The 20,429-nt window shown below is 39.3% G+C and overlaps 1 protein-coding gene across 1 annotated transcript in view; it reads left to right on the top strand.

Moving 5' to 3' along the window:
- LOC118329748 (neurexin-1a-like) overlaps window positions 1–20,429 on the top strand; it is a 244,810-nt gene that overhangs the window by 106,782 nt on the left and 117,599 nt on the right. Inside the window, exons 11-16 of the mRNA XM_035664025.1 lie at window positions 2,025–2,051; window positions 7,972–8,094; window positions 8,786–9,167; window positions 10,332–10,522; window positions 11,232–11,405; window positions 15,231–15,350. Of these exons, the coding sequence (XP_035519918.1) occupies window positions 2,025–2,051; window positions 7,972–8,094; window positions 8,786–9,167; window positions 10,332–10,522; window positions 11,232–11,405; window positions 15,231–15,350 (1,017 nt within the window). The remainder of the gene's footprint in view (window positions 1–2,024; window positions 2,052–7,971; window positions 8,095–8,785; window positions 9,168–10,331; window positions 10,523–11,231; window positions 11,406–15,230; window positions 15,351–20,429) is intronic.

The following is a 20,429-nucleotide window of genomic DNA, read 5'->3' as shown; positions in this document are numbered from 1 at the left end:
ACACACACACACACAGATATTTTGAATAGAACGAGAAGGTGTACAAGACTTTCAATGGCAAGAGTCTGCGGCTCTTCGCTGACTGCCAGTTGAGCACACAGCTGCCGTTGCCCAGCAGGGAATGCTCAGTGCCCACTCAATATCAACTGACCTCAAATCAACGTGCATACATATGTATTGCTCTGAAGGGAATTGCCCTTACTGCATACACACTGCTGTAGTCTTTCCTGGTGCTGTTTCATGGTACAGCCAGTTAGCATTCATATAAGGAAGCTAATATGGTCGAGCACTTAATTGTGAGTTGTGGCCAATCAATTGCCCTGCACACACATGTTGTTTAATCATCATATATGCAGGAATGCACAATTGCACATAAATCAGCAATTGTCTCTTAAATGAGCAGAGGAAAAAACATGCCCCCCCTTCTGCCTACAGCGGGAAAGAAAATTGAGGACAAAATGAAAGCATCTGTGTGTGTTTGTGTGCTTATTTGCTCAGGAAAGAATCCAATGATGCCTGTGAAAAGCTTGATATCTCTCAAACAGAGCAATGCCGCACAAATGATAGCCATCTATTTCTCCTTTCCACTGGCTAAACAGAAATGGGCTCCCTAAGCGGAGCCGTTTAGCGGCGCATACAAAGTAGACAGTCTCTGTCTGCTGTCAACCACAAGGAAGCACGTGTCCTACCACGCAAGACACAACAGCGCCACACACTGACAGGGCTGACAAGTCAGATCTTTAATACCGCAAAAAAAATGCCCTCTGATGAAAACAACAGGTCACAATGCTTTGTTTTCTTTTGAATTATCTTTGACACATTTTAGAGTTTTTGAGTTTGTCCACCAGCCAGCCCTTGAAGCCTGTCTTACCCCGTCCCTCCTCCAAAAAGCAGAGCATTCCCTGTAAGGGTAGGCTAGTGTTGGTCTCTGGCTGTTTGCGACCACTTTTCTGCTGTGGTTGACGACACACGACAGGCAGGGCCAAATGGGAAGGAGGGGAGGGGAGTTCGATCTGGGTCACCTTTCTCAGAGCACGGCATGAGCTAAGCCCGAGGAAACAGAGGGGTGAAAAAAAATGATACAGAAATAGTGGCAGTCTACATGGCTTTGCTGTGTGCTAGAAGATTTGTTTGTTAATGTATTGATGGTCATAAAAGCTACTGCTGTTATAATAATGTCAGTGCTGCTATTACTAATATTTTACTTTATTTTAGGTACAAGTAGCAATTTGAAATGCTCCATTACAAGTCCTTCATTCAAAATCTCACTTAGAATTACAAGAAATAAAGTAAGCATAACGTACATAACATGCAGAATGGCTTAGTTAAACTTACTTAGGTAAGAATATATATAAGTATTATCAGCAAAATGTATTTAAAGTATCAAAAATCAAAGCACTCATTATGTAGAATTGCTCCTACTTTAGTATCATATTGTGTTCAACGTTATATTATTTGATTATCACTTAATGCATCATTAGGTAGTGAAATCTATAAACAACATACAGAGGTGCAAAATAACCTTTGCTAAATGTTGATATCAGCGTGCATGGGTAGAACGATGAATGAATAGTTAAAGAGATAGATAAAGATAAACAGAGATGGAAAGAATAGGAATAGCTTCCAACTGGCCCTGTCTGACCCTGACCGAAATCTGATGCTCTCATACTGTGTAGAAGGTCATATTCTAAAACTGAATAGAAATCCTCCGGCTTGAAAGATGTGAAAAAAAATATTGTTTGGCTATATGGAAGAACAAATAACTAAACCTCAGCTCTCATCATTTCCTGTTCTACATTGCTGGAACATGTATTGCTGTAAACCACGCTGTGCTCCTCTGGCACGACTACACTGCAGTGCTTTTTACCAGCTCACTGCAGCTCCAGGGGCCATGGGTGAGAGCATCAGAGGACGGATAGTGTCCGTGTGTGTGTCCCCAGAGGGGTGGACTGTATGCTTTAATGATGTCTGCAGCTGTAACGTTGAAAGATGAATTTATCTCTCATCTATTCTTCCCCATCTAGATTGTATCAGGATTAACTGTACCACCAGTAAGTTACTGTTCACCTTTTCTTCTTGTTCTTCTTCTTCCTCTCTAACTCTCACTGTTTCTGGACATTCATGTTTTAGTCTCTAGAAGTATTGTTACGTAGCCATGTTCACGACTTCTTCTCTGCAGCCATTAAAATACCCTAAGGCTATGGCAATGAGAATTCAATAAGTGCACTGACATAATATGTAATATATAATATATCTGACTTGCACTTTGCATTAGTTATAGACATTACATGTTATCATACCAAGTCTAAAAGCTGTGGGTACATAAGAGCTGCTTGGTGGCGTTGTGTGCATCAGCTGTCCGGGAGAATAATGAACAGTGGGGAGGAGATGGAGGGAGGCTTGAATTAATGACAAACCCAAATATGGCAGTCAGCTGTGATTCTCCAAGTTGTTTCTAATTAACGAACCTTTTCACTCATGAATTCAGGCTGATATAAAACGCATGCTTTGGAAGTGCAGGTATTTTAGACATGCATGATTTCCCTGTTTCCCCCTGTCACATTTTTTTGTTTCCTATCTACTTCAGTATTTCACGCCAGTTGTAAATTGATGAGGCCATTCAAGGTGCAGAGGAAATACAGAGTGTGATTTTATTATTCTCATTAACCTGCCTCACAGAGCAGAAAGAAAGGGATAAAGAGGGAGGGAGAGAGAATAGATCTTGTTGTGGGATTCACGGTGGATATGTGGGTTTGTTTGTGTATGTGTGTGTTCCAGCAAAGAGGTTACATTGCAATATTTTGGGAGGTAAATATCCCTGACATTTATTATTCAGGAACAGTGATGAATTAATAATTACTTTGCTGGAGTCATAATACTTGTGCCTTCTTCCCATTTAGTGATTGTGAAGTGACAGACACACTCTCGGAATCAGTAAATGCCAACAGAAATGAGACGGTTTAAGCTCTGTAATAGAGTGTCACATACTGTATATAAGGACAAACTGTTGTCTCTGAAAACACGGGTGTTGGATCTCTTTGTGTGTGAAGTATTACAGTATTTGAAGGTCATTGCCTGATGAGAAGCGGAGACTTACACAACTAACACCTCCACACAGAATCACATGATGTGACCTCTAGACATGCCTCTGTGAGCCAGCCCTTCTTAACACCTTTCTAAATGCTAAATAGCATTGTTCATGCATCTTGGATTGCATCCCTTGTTTGTGTATGCAAATAAAAAGCTCTAAGCTCTAATTCCCCCTTCCACGGCTATAAAAGGTCATTCTTGGTTTATGAGGATAGTGTGAAGGCATAATCTATGCATACATGGACACCAGTGGTTCTTATACTAATATTTGGCACACATTTGACTGATTACTTTGTTCCTATATTTAGTTATTCAATCTTCTCTACTAATATTTGACAATTTCATTTAGTTGCATACATGTCTTTTTGCTAAAATAGATGTTGACTGGTGGAATAAGTGTTGGTTGCAGATAAAGAGCTCTAAATTTCACAGAATTCTCAATCCTTGTAGTTGCTTTAGTCACTACCATCAAACAGTGTAGTGTAAAGAAGTGTGTGATAATAGGCTGGATGATTTCACATAGGCTGTGGAAATGCAAAACAAAAGATTACCATATAGCACTGGTCTGTTTGTGTACGTTTCCTAATGTAGTTCCATTATTCTTTATAAAATGAATAGTCTTGAATGACACTCTGTCATATTGTCACACTTGCAGAATTAATGTGTTATAGATGATTTCCACACGTAAGTAAGCTACAATTCAAAGAGAAAATATTTTTATTTCATTAATATTTAATATCATGCTGAAAGGAAATCTAATGTTTAAGTAAAACAGCAAGTCTTGCTTTAATAGATCCAGACCTAATTGTGTCATAGGAAAATGTTTAATTGAAGTTCTTGGAAAGAACTGTGTTAAGCCAGTGCATTTCCACTTATGAGGAGCGTTTAATTCATTTTTTATTCTAGGTTGTTATTTTTCTCCGTGTTATTTTTGTCCTCTTTTTTTCTGTGTTAATTAATGTGTCTTGTCAGGCACTGCAACTCCGGTCAGCTTGGTGGATGAAGAATTTCAGCACCGACTCAAAGAACACATCACTGTCAATTAGGGACCTAGGCTCCCTGGGGCTGCCCAGAGCTGTCTGAAGAAAACACTGCCACTTCGACTTAAACACTGTTAACAGGCACTGAGTGACAACAAACTGAAAATATGAACTAAAAATATCTTGTGACAGATTGGCTTCTTTTTTTTGTCTGCCATTCAGGTCTTCTATTATTCATTAACTTGAACTGCAGGATAATCACAATTTACAGTGTAGCCAGGATGCTGTGATGAAGGCAACTTTATGAGATTATTCTCTGTGTGACCTTCTTGAGCAAAATCGTAAGGCTCTTTTTCTCTCGTAATTGATCTTTTCAACGCATCAATCTTTCATTTTTGACTCATTGAGTGTGAAAGGGCTGCGGGAGATTCTTTTACATGGATATTACACCTGTGTGCATGTTAGAAATGATAGATGAGCGGGTGATTTAATGGGAGGATGCATACGGGGTGAGATATGTATGCTGCTGGAGATTAACATGTAGTTGCCATTTATATTGAGCACTTATAATATATTGCAAAAATGTTTTATATAAGTTCAAATTGCTTTTTGATACATATTTTTTGCTGCACAACTCAGTGGATTTGTGGTTAAATTTAAACATCGAGACACAAAATTATTATATTTATTCGTCTTGGCTAAAATGCTTAAATCTTGTCAGTGTATGCATTCAGAACAGTAATCAAACTTTTGTCTGATTAAAGATACAGAACAGCCACTTGAATTAGAATAAATTAGAACTGAGATTTCAGTCTGGCTATGCTATAAAGGAACCCTTGACAACCAAGTATTCCCCCAACCTTTGGTGGAAATACAGTTTTAATTGTTCTCACCTTCATGCTAGGAAAGGCAAAAGAAGCTTTCTCAATCTTTGGCACCAAAAGACTGCTGCTTGATTTTATCTGTTATTAAGGGTACGATTATAGTATAGAGTTCACCCTAAAGATAAAAAAAATGTATGTCAAAGTCATGACAGCATAAAGTGTCATTTAGTAAGGGACTACATAAAAATGATTGGGTTGTGGAGGGGGGCTCAACCATATGTTTTACTTTCTGAAAAGCAAGACGCCGCCCAGAGTTAATATTCATATTTTAATATATCAATAATATTGTCAACCTCCCCCCTAAGATCTAATTTGGTGTAATTATTTTTATATAACCAATCTTACAAGGGAATGCTGAAATAAGATATAAAAAATGTCCCAAAAGAGTAAGATTACCTCCCCTTCAGCATATACACCAGTGCTACCCAGTGAAGGAAAAGAACAGTGAAGTGCTTGAAATTAAGTAGCAATTATGAGGAGGTTCTTTATGGTTGCACTGAATTAGTTTTATAAAGAGGTTAACACGTGGACTCAGTGGTCCCTGTAACAAACATTAACGACTTAAATTAAAAGCTTTGAATAAAAATTGCCATCACCCAAAGTTACAGCATGCTGAGGGACTTTCCTGTCAAACCAGCAGGGAGTTAAGATGACACGGTTATGCAGTTATTGCTTAAAATCTCAGATGTGTGATATTCAAGTCGTGTTCATAAGAACCTTTAAACAGGTCCAGTATCGAGCAGTCTCTGTTTATAGAACAAATAAACTTAAATGCAAATGGCTGCCGCTGATTAGTATTGATTGTCGTCATTTATTGTTTAAGCACTATTTAACCTCTCCTAGCTGAAACGTTTTCACAAAAGGCTTTTCAGTTAGCAAGACATTGATTGGACAAACAGGTTGCCTAGCGTGGTAGCCTGCTCAGCCTACCTTGTCATGTGCGCTTGCTTTTGATGTCTCTGTTGACAGTAATCCAGCAGTAGTGGCCTGCTGCTTGGTCAGCGAGTATCTCTTCCCTCCACCTGAGTGAGTCACAGTGTCGGGGCAGGCGGCACCAGTATCTGGTCTGTCTTCCAGCCAGCCAAAGCTGATTGACTGGATAATCACATCTTCTCATGCTGCCCTGTGCCACACTTCTCCACTGTTCCCTTGGGCTTGAAGTCAATGAGGCAGGGAGAGATCACTGTAGATCCATCACTGCAGATAGATCACCCTCAGTGAGGACACTGGAGAGGGCTGGACGTGGCAAACAGTGAGACTAAAGGCCCTTAATGTCTGGCCAGCAGCTGGCATTTTGGACCACAGACTTCACTACAGGCATGAACCCAGGCCCTACAGTAGCGATTGTTGTGCAGGAATGTGCTTCTTAATACGACTGACCTCTTTTCCCCTTTCCCTTTCTTTCCTCCTTGGAGAGCAACAAGGACAGGATGATGGAAGGCAAAGATCAAGCATGCTTTCAAGTCCAACTCCATCCCATTATTTCATATCTCTCCTCCTTAATCCCTCGCCAGTCGTCTGGTTTCAATCCTGCCCCGGTGTTTAGTGCTTACAAAGCAGAACTGTGCCTCTGAGACTGAGTGTGTCCCAGTACTTTGGCACCCTCAGATTTGCATACACATTGCATCGGGGCTTTGAAGATTGCAGAAAAGGAGGAAATAAATAGCCATAAATGGGTGCAGGGGAATGAACCTGGCACCCATCTGAAATGTTCCCCACAGTGGGCAAGGTATCCGGAGCCTGGGGATTTTAATACTGTCACAGTGGCACATCCTCATTGCCTTGTTTGGTTATGTGTGCCCAGCAGGGGAACATCAGAGCACTATAGCAATTCAAAGATGCTCTAAGACGGAGGCTGCATGAAAAAATAATGCGTTGCCCCAATTGGACCAATGTTGGAATTTCTAAATGCAGAAGTGTATCTTGGAAAGATTTTTTTTTTCTTTCTGCTCATGGGATCACAGAGATTTGGTGCAGTTGCTCTGATTTATCTCTGATTCTAAATTTGATTATATGTCTTGTTTTTGGCACTGTGATTCTGTGTGACATCTCCATTACTGCCTGCTAGCAGTGACACACTTTATGCAGTATTAAAATGCTGGTTTCAGGATTCAGTAAAAAAAATAATTCATAGGTGTGAAGTATTATTTAGTTAAATGTTATTCACTTGGTCACTTGGTATTATTTATGGATTTAATGTAAGTGCATCAGAACTCCTGTAATAGAATTTGCACCGTTTCTATAGCGTTACTGACTTACTGACATAAGCTACTTTCTACCTGCTGCTTTTTCCAGAACACCAATTTATTTTCAAGGCTGTTGATAAAAAAAAATCACATTCTGTATTTCATGGATTTCCAGGGACAATGGCCTGTCTGTTTAGCTTTTAACAGGTTCTATTCACCACTAAGCACACTGCTCCCATTGTGTGGTGTATTTATTTCCATATCACTATTTCACTTCATGCGGTGGACATGAGAGAAATCAGGTACTGGGTTGCACTGTCGTAGGTAAACAAGATGGAGAGTGATGCTTGGTTGTTAAGTGCCTTGCTCAGTCGTAGCCTTTTGGTAGTTATTTGCTGCCACCAAGTGGCGTCATAGGGATGAAAAAATCTCCCAAGAAATGAGAGACCAGCTATAATGAGTCTAATTATCCCATGTTTATTTAGACACCATACATTTACAGCAAGTGTGAACATTGTTGGTAATAATAATGTGACATCCTGATTATTGCCTCCCTCCTCTTGGTTAGAGGAAAATGGTGTTCAGTGAGAATTCAGAAATTTGATGCCCTATCTAATGGTGCGATCAGTACAGCAAATGCAAGTCAGAATGATGTCTTTTTATGGACCATTAACCCTGTTTACCTTAATGTTTTCTGCCTCTGTCAAACTACTTAACTCATCCACTCTGTCCTCCTTTCGATCTCCCCCCTCTCTATCTCTCAGCCTGTCTGAAATGTATGTTGTGTGTATGCATGCATGTGTGTTAACCGCTGTTTGGACTGTCCTGCAGGCAAAGGTCCAGAAACAATTTTTGCTGGTCAGAATCTGAACGATAATGAGTGGCACACAGTACGTGTGTTCAGGAGGGGCAAGAGTTTGAAACTGACCGTAGATGATCTGCTGCCCGTGGAAGGTACTTCTCATCCTCTCTTCCTCTGACAGAATCGTATTTTTCTCCCATAAACTTAAATTATCCATGGCATTTGTTGGGCTCTCAGATTCTATGTGAGAGATGAGCTCGATTGCAGGATAAAAGACAACTTCAAGTGTATTATCAGTACTAACTGTGCTATGGCAGGTTAGATGTTTTGCTGGAGAAAGCCTTCATTAATTTATTTTTCTGAAAGATTAGTGTATTATTTAAGCACACAGACAAAATGTCACTGTGTGACTGTTAAAAACATGCCCTCACACAATGGTGAATGTCTAAAGATGGCTACAAAATTCAATAATAAGGCAATGTGTTGAATTGTGTTTGAAAGTGTGAAATGAATTATTATTTTAATACATACAGAGTGTACTGTACTGTGTGTACTGCATACAACATTTTGTAACACTGCACAACCTCAAGAAAACAGTTTTCATAATTAATTTACAGTTTTTTACAAAATTATATTTGTGTCTGAAAATGTGTTATATTGCATTATGCTTGAGTGCTACTTTAATTTCTTCTTTTTTTCTGAAATTAGTATTAGACCTATGGTGTTACTGTCATTATTTAGAGGATCTGTCGTTGACCCTTTTAATTGCAAAGCATCACCCCTTTAATTGCCCTATACCCCCAATAACAGCCTCTCCTCCCCACCCCCCTCTGCTGATCCAAGGTCAAATGGCAGGTGACCACACCCAACTGGAGTTCCATAACATTGAGACGGGTATTGTGACAGAGAAGCGCCACTTGTCCATGTTGCCGTCCAACTTCATTGGCCACCTCCAGAGCCTCTCCTTCAATGGCATGGCCTACATAGACCTCTGTAAAAACGGTGACATCGATTACTGTGAGCTCAATGCCATGATTGGCTTCAAGAACATCATCGCTGACCCCGTCACCTTCAAGTCGCGCTCCAGCTATGTGACCCTCACCACTCTGCAGGCCTACTACTCCATGCACCTTTTCTTTCAGTTCAAAACCACCTCGTCCGATGGCCTCATTCTGTACAACAGCGGGGATGGAAATGACTTCATTGTGGTGGAGCTGGTCAAAGGGTAAGTGGATACTTTCCCGACCGTCTGTTGTAGGCATATTTGCAAAACATCTAGTCACATTTACCTTTGTCACATCTCCAAGTTTAACACTTTAGACCTTTTTTTTACTATATCTGACAGGTTTGGTGCAGGAGTCACTGCTTTTGTGTTTTGTGCTGCCCTGCCTCGAGATAATTTGTCAAACAACAATGTTGCCAGCACTTTCGGATATGTTTTTAGGGGAATTTGTAAAATCAGTTTGATTCAGTGTGGGTGGCTGTCTTGTTTTTCTTGAGATGAGTTAGCTGCTCATGCAACAGTTTTTCTTTTTACACACACATATTACTTCATTTGTAGGGCAGACCTACCTGCCACCAGGTGTAAAGAACTGCAAATGGGAAAAGCAAAAAGCTTTAAACTGTGTTGTATCAGTTTTATATTAGTGTAGCAGGATGTTTATTTATGTAAGAATCTCCATATAAATGGATTATAGTTTTAATAATGCAGCTCTTTATTCTATATGACAGTTTCCAAACAGAATATAATTCTTGACAGCTTTTTGTGGCATTACTATGGGAATTAAAATTCTTTTCTTATCACCTCTGTGCCAGACTATTTACTGAAAGAGCTGTCGGCTATTACTGTTCTTTTTTAATCTTCATGAAGGCACAACAAATACCCAACATAAAAGGGAATCAACTACACAAGGGTGCATTTCTTATTGCTGAATTTAAGCTATAGAATGACCTTCTTTTAAGTAATGCCTGAAGTCAAGGTATTATTCAATGTGCCAAACATTAAAGTCATACATTTTAATTAAAATGAGCACACAAATCATAAATTTCCCGGAAACCAAAGAATTTAAGACCAATTTGTTCAGCACAGCCTAGAACCTTTTGTTAACTCTGCAACCTGCCAATTATTTAGCTCCTTTTCAGACAGCTGCACATCCCGATACTCTCATATCTCTATGTTTTAAAGCACAGGCGCACAGCAACACCAGCAAATGCACACACACACACACACACACACACACACTCAATTTTTTTCAATTTCTTAATTTTATTATTTAGGAAACACCTACAATGCTATTTCAAGTTTCTTTCATAATGCCATTCTTTGATGTCCTTCCATTCCTGTCTACTCTCATGTCTAACACTCATGTTATTGAATATGTGGTTCCAGTTACCTACACTATGTGTCCGACTTGGGAAATGGAGCCCACTTGATCAAAGGCAACTCAAACAAGCCGCTGAACGACAACCACTGGCACAATGTCATAATCTCCAGGGACACCAACAACCTCCACACTGTCAAGATTGATACCAAGGTCACCACACAGACGACCACAGGAGCCAAAAACCTGGACCTGAAGGGTGTGTAGAGTAGACATAGGGAATTTATATATATATTTTCAGATTTCATTAAACTAGGGCAGCAGTGGCCTAGAGGTGAGAGAAGTAACTGAAATGTTGCACCAGCAGGATAAACCCTGGGGCATGGAGGGAAAAGCAGTGCCTGGCCCTCACTCATTACCACCACTGATGTACCCTTGAGCTATGAACTCAGCCCCCATCTGTTCAGTAGCCAACACTAATGGTGTGCATGTGGAGCAGGGACTTTATAGAAAAGATCATTTATGTTTAGGAGACCAACCTCTGGTTAGAATATACCAACATGAAACCCTTTCTAAATGGAAGGATAATAAGTGTTCTACCTTGAAGAATGTTCTAATTTTTATTAAGAATTTCTAATTTGGACATGAAAAAAAAACACTATTGATGTTGTGTCATAGTTCAATTAAATGCCATTCAGCATTATAATAGGTTTTTAAGGAAGACTTGGCAACAATTAACCTCCTGTACTGCTTCCCTTGGATAAGACACACTATCAAACAGCTGTTAATTAAGAATAACACTATGGTCTTTAGTCAGGAAAATTCTATACAAGACCAATTATAATGCCGTGCTTTTAACTGTACTTTAAAATGCTTGTTCCATTACTCTAACAAGCATAATGTAAGCCCTGTACCACATTTTATTTCCACTAGGGGTCAGGATTGTCATATGTGTCTTTTCCGTACAGGCAACCTTTATATTGGTGGGGTGGCTAAGGAGATGTTCAAGGAGCTGCCCAAACTGGTGCATGCCAAGGAGGGTTTCCAAGGTTGTCTGGCATCAGTGGATCTGAATGGGCGGCTCCCAGACTTGATGACAGATGCTCTGGACTGTGTGGGACAGATAGAGAGGGGATGTGAAGGTGAGTAGTGTCTCAGCCCATTAAGGGAAATTTAACTCTGTATGTTGCTTTTCAAACTTTCTTTTGGAGTTGACTATATGTTCTAGCTACAGCTCAGGTTTGAATCGTATTGGTTTGATTATTGATAGACGTTCCATTTAAATCTGATTTCACTGATATAATCATAAAGACTTTCTATTAAAACTCTTAATAACCCTGATTTCCCCCCTCATTATCGCACAACTGTCCTGAAGGGTCATTGCAAAACCATGCAGTGCTGTATTGCCATTCTTACAAATTAGCCAACAAGGACACATTCACACTGTGAAGCACACCCACTGAGGCACCCACACTGCCAACCTGTGGCACATAGTTTAACATCCATAAAGTGTGTTAATATTCTGTTAGAATGCATCAAGCTCTGACACTCCTCCACAGGCAATCATTTCTGTTTCACTTTGCCATAATCTGATTATTCTCTCTGCCATATTTGTCCTGCCAGTGTTATTTCCCATTTTATCCCCATTCTGTTTTGCTCTGTGCATGCTTGCTGGATCTGAGAGTTTGCCAGAAGCAATCCTTTTGAATAATGTATGAAGCCTTTGTTGCATGCATGAATATCATTTGCCCAGTCTAATGTGTGCACCACATCCTGAGACAATATTTGATTTATTTTTCAACTTCATTCACTTAGTTTAATTTCACAATTCATCCACTCTTTTTCTATTGAGTACGCAGCATCTGATCTTTTCATGTTCCAACATTACAAATGTAATCAGATTCAGCACCCTGTGCAAGCCTGTCAAACTTTGCTGTTTTCGTTTTGTGCCACACGGTGTCAATGGTCGCTCCCAGTGGAAAATGGCTTCTATAATAACACATTTATTGAATCGTGCTGAAGGAGTCGGAAGGTAGCATATAGTTGCTGATGGTATTTGACTACAGGAGGGACCATTTCAGCACACGAGAGAAAAAATATGCAGTTTTCTGTAAATTTTACTGAACATAACGGACAAAGCATCTCCACTTCCCGTACTAATGACTTAACAATTGCATGCTTTTACTTCATATTATTTTGCTCATGCCATTTTGAGAGTAGTTGCTGTGGCAGTTTGACAACACCCGGCCTCCACTATACAATACAGTTTTCCCCCTCTGGCTCTTTCTGAGGACATACATCCGCCTCAATCCCTGCTCTGTCTCTCCTGCTTCAGCAGTCTGTGTTTCTGTTAACTCCATCTCTGACGTCTTGGTGCTTTACTAACAGCTGGTATACCTTTTCCTTTCCTATTATTTTGCTGACAAAAGTTGCATTGATGAAAGCTGACTTGCAAGGTAGATAGCTTTGTCTGTTTGATACAGAGTCTGATTTCCCTCCCCTTCTTTGCATCTGCAAATGCCTCTGCCCCCCCCCCCCACAGTTTCTACCTCCACACTTTCCACATCTCCCTGAGCAAAATGACTGCCTAATTTGAACTCACCTACCTGCCATATGAAATGGGCTTCAGTCCCATAGGAATACAAGTATCATCACCATCTTGTATCAAAGTCTATGGGGCTCACGTTTTGATTCAAGCTTACATATCATATATGTTGTTTTTATTGGACATAACTTTGTTTTTTGTTGTGCTTATGTTGTTTTTATTTTTATTTTGTGTCCACATATTGTAGATGTCAGGGATACTTTTGCATGTTCTATATAGTCTTATATAATGTTTTCTCCTGCATGCATTTCCTATTAAAAAATGAGGTTTTAATTCAAAGTTCAGTAATTTTTATGTTTAACATGAAATTAACCTTAGTTGTTATAAACCCCTATGTTCACCAATGCCATTTTCATGTGATAGTGTCTAGTACTCTATTATTACCCCTTTGTAAGTAGGGACAATATTGAGCATCAGGTTTCAGCCTATTTAGATTTAACAGTTAAAAATATGCTGCAAAACAAATAGCACCCCTGACCTGTAATTATAGTCAATTCAGATCCATTGCCATAAATAAAAAACGACATAACTACATTGTACTGACGTTTTAAATCAAATATTTTCTACTTCATGCCTTACAGATCAGAAAACATTACAGAAATGGGAACTCCTCCTAAAAATGTATTATTCTGTATCTTAATCATTGGATATTTTGATGTCTATTAATTTCACATAGTTATAAGTAAGCCGTTACACATCTGTTGTTTACTATGTCACATTAGGCCCCATAACATTTGTGACACATTGGGCACATTGTCATATGAAAGATTTCATGAGCTGCAGAATCATGCTTCAAATTTATTTCAGAAACATTTGTAACCAACTGTGTTTTTATCTTGTGGCAAAATGTACGTTATGTACAGCATTTTACGTTTTGCATGTTTCAGCCTTGAGTGGGCTAAAGCAAGCTCTTTTTGTTAACTATTAAGCAGTTACCATAGCTACTGTAGTCTGAGCAGCAGCTACTGTACAGTACTGTGGCTACATTTTATTCAGAAGGACAGAGAATAAGAGTGAATGTAATGTATGCCTGTCTGTAACTCCTTTTAAAATCTCACAAGAGTAGATAAATAGATACATGTAATAAATATGCACTTCATCATTGTAGTGCTAATTATTATATCAGAAAAGGTAGATGTGTGCCATGTTAGTCATAATAGCTGTCAAGGGGATGGTTACATGCATGCACATGTCTGATTCAAGTGTCATAAATGTAGTTAAAATATCCAGATGTTGATAAAAATCAGTAATAATTGACAATCCAAAGTGGCCAGAATTGTAATTGAGTAAATAGTCGAAAACCAAAATATTTCTATAATTAAAATATCTCATGAATTTAGAAATAAAAACAATATAATAATAACAACACTCATCCATACTAACCCTTGTCATTCCACTAACATTTCTCCATTAACTGAACTAACTCAGCATCACTGTTACACTAAAAAACACCAGGCAATACAGCTGAATACTTATTGGCTCAGACTGACACAATGACTGACTAACTGACTGATGGAGTGATAGAAATGATAAATACAAAAGCATGAAGATCAAGCACTTTGACTGCGAACACTGTTACATTGTAAGCACATAAAAACTGTGTATCCTTGTCCTATGACCCCTTTCGTAGCTGGTAATAACATGTATTTTGAGTGATCAGATTGCAATCAGACAATGTCTACTACAGGTGTGTGTGCAAGATTCACTGAAGACAGATTGTAATCTGATCACACAAACCATCGTCACAGGTGATCAGGGGTTTGTGACAGTTTGGACAAGGAAAGGAGAAGTGGATTACAGTGTGTACTGTAGACACATTTTATTCGGTGGCGTAACAATAATCAGATCTAGACACGGTTTAAATACATGCTACTGTACAGTACAAAAGCCAGATGTAAATGAGGGTTGTAACCTAATGCATACATAATATTCTGTATTGTGCTATTCTGAAATTTAAAACATAAAATATGGAAATCACCAATGAAAGTTTAATCCTAGTGTTGAAATTATTTGAACCCTTTTGAACTCATTTAAATACCTCAAATGTTTGTTTGTTTTTACATGTTGTTGTGTCTGTTTACTGAATACAATGAAATTAATTAAAGGTTCAGGCAGACAGCTACAATCTGGAAATTTGTAGCAGTATTTGTAAAGAGAATACAAAATATGACTAAACGTACAGTTGTTAGAGTATTTGCATATAGCCTATGTATGTCTGTTCTGTGTATTCTTCCATTTGCAAAAGCCTTTTGTCTGTATGTTGTGCGTGACATTTAATTTCACCGTATAGTCTATCTGCAGACTGTGCTGCTTGTTATAATAAAAGTCTGCTTACCAAGTTGCTATTTATCTCCATATTCAGGCCCCAGCACAACGTGCCAAGAGGACTCATGTACCAACCAGGGTGTGTGTCTTCAGCAGTGGGAGGGCTTCAGTTGTGACTGCAGCATGACGACATTCGGAGGACCGCTGTGTAACGACGGTAGGATGCCACTCTCTGGTTCTTAACTCTCCAAGTGTGAATAATTATCTTTTTTTTAATTTCACTTTCAGTCTGACGAGTACTTTGTAAATATAACTCTTAGTATACTTTGTGTGGCCCCTCCAAAATATTAGATGACGGGTCTCTTAATTTAATTCATGTCCAAACAAATCACAGAAAATGACATGCTTCATACGCATCTCTCCAAATTAGATGCATAATTCACTCCATCTGTTAAGATAAATAAATGCGTCCAGGAAGATCCTGGCGTCAGACGTTTAAAGGTGGGTGTTATCATCAACAGCAGGGCCATTTTTATCCTGTGCTTTCACACAGGCATTGCATTCCAGCTCAATATTGTTTCCTGTCTGCATGCTATACTTGTGTCCTTACAAAGGACGATGTTTGCCAGAAGTATGACATATTTGCTAAGTAAAGGCCAAAACTAACTGTGCTGTGCTAGTGACTGATATGTTGTAAGTTGGTCAATTAGAATGAGTCATGACAGAACTTTTTATTTCAGAAGCTTTGCTTTGAATATATATTCTCTCTTCTGCGGGAGTTGAGAGCTGTTGTGACTCTGAAGGGCAGAAACTTTACATTTGAGGCATCCACAGTTCAGTGAAAGCTCATTAAAGTTTGAGAGATACACCACTAGAGGGAGCAACAAACATTGTGTTCTGCTAAATAAAACATCAGCAAGTCAATCAAATTTTTTTTATATATTATTTATTAAATTTTATCAGAATGCATGTTGTGATTATTGCATACTGACTATAACCTCATACACACCATAAAAATCCTAACTTACTTTGAGCCACGTGATGCATTTTAAAGTTCTGTGATATTAATCTCTCTTAAAGACAGTCAAATTGGCATTTAGTTTAAGGGACGGCATGCTCATTAATGTTTAGCTTTTGAGAGAACTAGGGTAATGTCTGCTCCACCTTTAGAAAATAGGCTACTTTCTTATGCAAAACATGCACAAGGGATTTGTTTGGTCATTATTTTCTTCTGCAGTGGTTCACAAAGTAAGGGGTGAATGGGCAAAGTGCTGAACTGCATTAAGGAAAAAAGAACAGAGTGGGCACTCTGCAGATGACACAAAAGCAGAGGAGAGAGCACCATAAATGTTAATGCATTCTGTGTCACTTCTACCAGCCAGATAAGACCCCGTCTTTTGTTATGAACAGAAAGCGTTAATAGATTCCCGTGCAGCCTCATACCCTGAACATATCTGCTTCCTATCTCAGCACTATAAGGATCCTTCTGTCCAGGAGATGTGAGCTTGAGTGTAGCTTGTCCTGATCCAAAGCCCTCCTCCGCAGCTCGTTTTACTTTCCCCTTTCATTCCTCAGACCTTGTTTGGATCAACAGAGGAGTAGAGCTGATGCTGGAGGTGTTGAGGGATATTTTTGATGGCGAACTCCTCATGAACCTTTCCTTGTGCATTAAAGGGAGGAGAAATGCAGTTTGGAACTCTTTTTTTTCTCCTTCCTGTCATACATATTCATCCCGAGCAGGCCCATAGAGCTAATTTAGAGCACTGGGAGCAGAGCGACTCACAGGACATGTATGCCTATATTATATCTGAGAAAAAGTGCTGTACATGCTGAGTCTAGTTACTGTAGCTAGTCTCATTATTCCTGCTGACCTGACAAAACAATAATACAGATCAATGTACAGGCCCAAGGGATGAAATATGTAACTGCAAAAACATACTTTCCAAGAAACCTCTTTTACTGAACTGAACTGAACTAGTCCTCAGAATAGTGACGCAAGACAACCTCACTCTGCCAAGGAAAATCTATGAGTAGGAAAAATGAAGCTGGAGATGGTTGGGTTTTATCTGTGTTGATGGATTGTCATGGGGATAGAGGAGGGGGGTGGGGAAGGAGCGGCAAAAGAACGAGAGAAGCATCTCTGAGGAAAATATCACTTTTTACCGGATGTATTTGCATAAGCTGAAATGCAGGCAATTTACAACAGAGCAATGGGTCCCTGAGAAAGCAACTTGCATGGGGAGCTCACTGCATTTCCATGTATTTCTCTAGTGGGTAGTCTTGGCACCCTGCCTTCTCACAAGAAGAAAACCTCCATTTCACAGCCCCTGGCCCCGTAATGTTTACAGCCAGGGTGCATTGTATAGCTGTCAGTCACAAATCACGAGGGAACTAATATTATGTCGAATATTACAATGCCATCTCACTGTTCAGCTCATGTATATTCGAAATGTAAATCATTTTGAGCTGATTAGTGTGTTTTGATAGCTGTGCAGTAAATTCACTCATACGCTTTATTTTTTCGACTGTTTATAATCACAAGACTCAACTGTAGTACAGTATGTAACAGTGACTTACAATTAAATTAATTTTCACACCAAAAAAGATGTGTTTCTTAAAGTACTTTAAACCTAATAAGTAATGCAATTCAACAGGAAGTAAATAAGGGTATGCCATCTGAAATACTGTGCATTAATCTTTAGAGTCAGTGTCCCAAATGTCGTTTTTTTAATGCCGTAATGGAAAATCAAACCGGATTACTGCATATTCCTTCCAAACAAGAACAAAACCTTTACATTTGGTATTGTGTTTTTTCTCTGAGGTTTGTAGCTGCACAGAGAGAAATGGATTATCAGCATCATTCTATAAACAAATGAAGTGAAGAGGAGGGGAATTGAACATACAGAGGCGTGGCAAGTCCTTTAAACTATTGCAAGTTGTGGCCAAACAAACATACGTACAATATAAGAGAGAGGAAGTAATCAGGGATGTCATGAAGTTGACTTTTTCCTATTAATACATCTTAAGTTTCCATTTTAGAAGAGTATCTTTAGTCAAACAGAGAATATTACATTGTGTACAGTATGTAGTTACTAATAGGTAATGCAGCTTCCCCTTTGTAAGAGCATCTAGCTCATGTTTTTTGCAGTTTTCGGTGCATACTATTGCTTTTTGTAAGTACTTCTACTTTTAATCAACAGTCTGTCATAAGCGTGACATGTATGTGTTGCATGTATCCACATACACTCTGCACTGGGTTTCATTTTTCTGAGCAATCCACCATTTCTTGGCTGTGGTGTGAGTGTATTAAGATCAGAGCAGAGCAGCAGAGCAATGCTGCACCTTTCACTTCAGAATGATTGGCGAGATGATGACATAGATATATATAAAAAAAAACAATCTTCAGATCTTCTCTTCATCATCTTCCAAACACTTCAAACCAGCGATGTGCCAGTACATTTTTGTTTGAATGAACTGTGGTCTTAGAGTTGTATTCATAGAAACAGTTATTCCCACTGGATATCTACAGTCAGTGAAACTAAGAAATGCTTGCTTTCCAAGATGAATCAAATTTTTGCAGATCATTGTGCATGTGAAATGAATTATGATGGTTGTGAATGGTGTTGAGCATGCATCTGGTCCCGTCACTACAAGCTGTTTATGATGCCAGTAGGTATAAAATAGCATGTGGAACACATTTAAGTCAGTGACTCAGACAGCAGACACAGACTGCATGTATTTGTGTGTGGTGAGGTCAACAGTGATGCTATGCAAACGCAGATCGATGCTAAAAATCAGCCAAACCAGTGCCTGCTTCTAAGCTTAGAGTATGAGCTAATATTGGCATATTGCATTTTGTTTTCTCTGCAATGTCCACTGGGGTTTGAAAGTGTTCTAGTTTTTATTCCGAAGCTGCCTTGTGTGTGTGTGTGTGTGTGTGTGTGTGATTGTAGGACTTAAACTCCAGTCTAGACCTCCTAAGGGAGTTTGCCTGCAGTGGTCAAGCATCTGAGGGTAATGTACAGAGACAAACAGAATGGTGTGTGCTGTTGAGCTAAAGTGGGTCGTGGGGAGGCTACTGTGAGGGCTATGCCTGGTCTTCACGCAATTTTTTTCTCGCCTGGTTGCTCCAACGCCCAGTCTTATTGCCAGAGCTATTAGTGCCATGTCAATATTGTATCAACAATGGAGATTGTGCGGGTCCAGTCTCCATTGTCTCTGCCCAAGGGCCAAAGATGAGCCCCTCTCACTTGATTTCCAATGCGTCTTACTCAGTGCTTTGTACCTTTTCGAAGAGGCCCCAGGCGGACTATTTGGGTCAGATTTTTCTTAAGCGCATACAGGAGAAAACAAAAGATCCTCTTTCTGTTGTGTGGCAGCTACTATATAACACAGAGGAACCAGTACACTGACACATTTGTTGCATCAGTCCACAAAAGCAAGACTTCAACTCAATACTTAAAAAAAAAAAAAAGACTAGAAGCTCAGAATTTTAAGAAATCCAAAAAAGCTCTGAAAATAAAAAACGACCAATCCCCAGGAGATATAGATTTTCCCAACAACTATGTGTTGGAAGTAGCAACGCAGCATGTCCAGTCCTCTAATGTCTATATGTTTATAGTCAAATGATGGAGTTTACAATGATTTGCTCCAGTTCAGCCTTCTGGCATGTTCCTAGAATTTTTCTTTTCAAATAAATTAGGTCACTTGTGTTTCAGTACAGTTGTGACGATCCTCTAGATTTAACATGCAGATAAACGCACACACACACAAGCACGCACACGCACGGAGGAAGTAAAGCAGACAGTTTTGTTCCATTCCTCTGTGGTGGCGTGCCAGTATTAGACCACTTAGTTTGGTTTCAATCAATACAAGGGGACACCCAGTCCTGTAGTGAGGCCAGGGGGATATTAGGCACTGGAGTAAACATCCTGCTGTCACATGGAAGTAATGTCCTCCTTGCCCTGGATGTGGCCTTCTTTTAATGCAGCTCAGCGAAACAAATCTATCGGTCTGAAAATATTTAGGTTTCGGTGTGTGTATTGAAAGCCTTGCCTAGCTTTGAACAGCCATTGTGCCCTCAAGGTATGAGAGAAGTGCTTGTGTGCATTCACTTCAGTAGCTATTCCCCTAAATGAGCACGCACGAATTATAGCACGTCCACGTTTAACTGTTTTGTTGTCGGCAGCTGACTGCTTTTCAAATGTACAATCAAATGACCATTCCATATTATCAATAGATAATTTATTTTTAATTGAAAATTGAATTGAAAGACTTTATTGTCATTGTACACAGT

This window comes from Morone saxatilis, unplaced genomic scaffold (genome assembly GCF_004916995.1).
Source record: "Morone saxatilis isolate NCDOM2014 unplaced genomic scaffold, NCSU_SB_2.0 Contig19, whole genome shotgun sequence".
NCBI lineage: Eukaryota > Metazoa > Chordata > Actinopteri > Moronidae > Morone > Morone saxatilis.
This window is presented reverse-complemented; position numbering and strand designations above follow the sequence as displayed.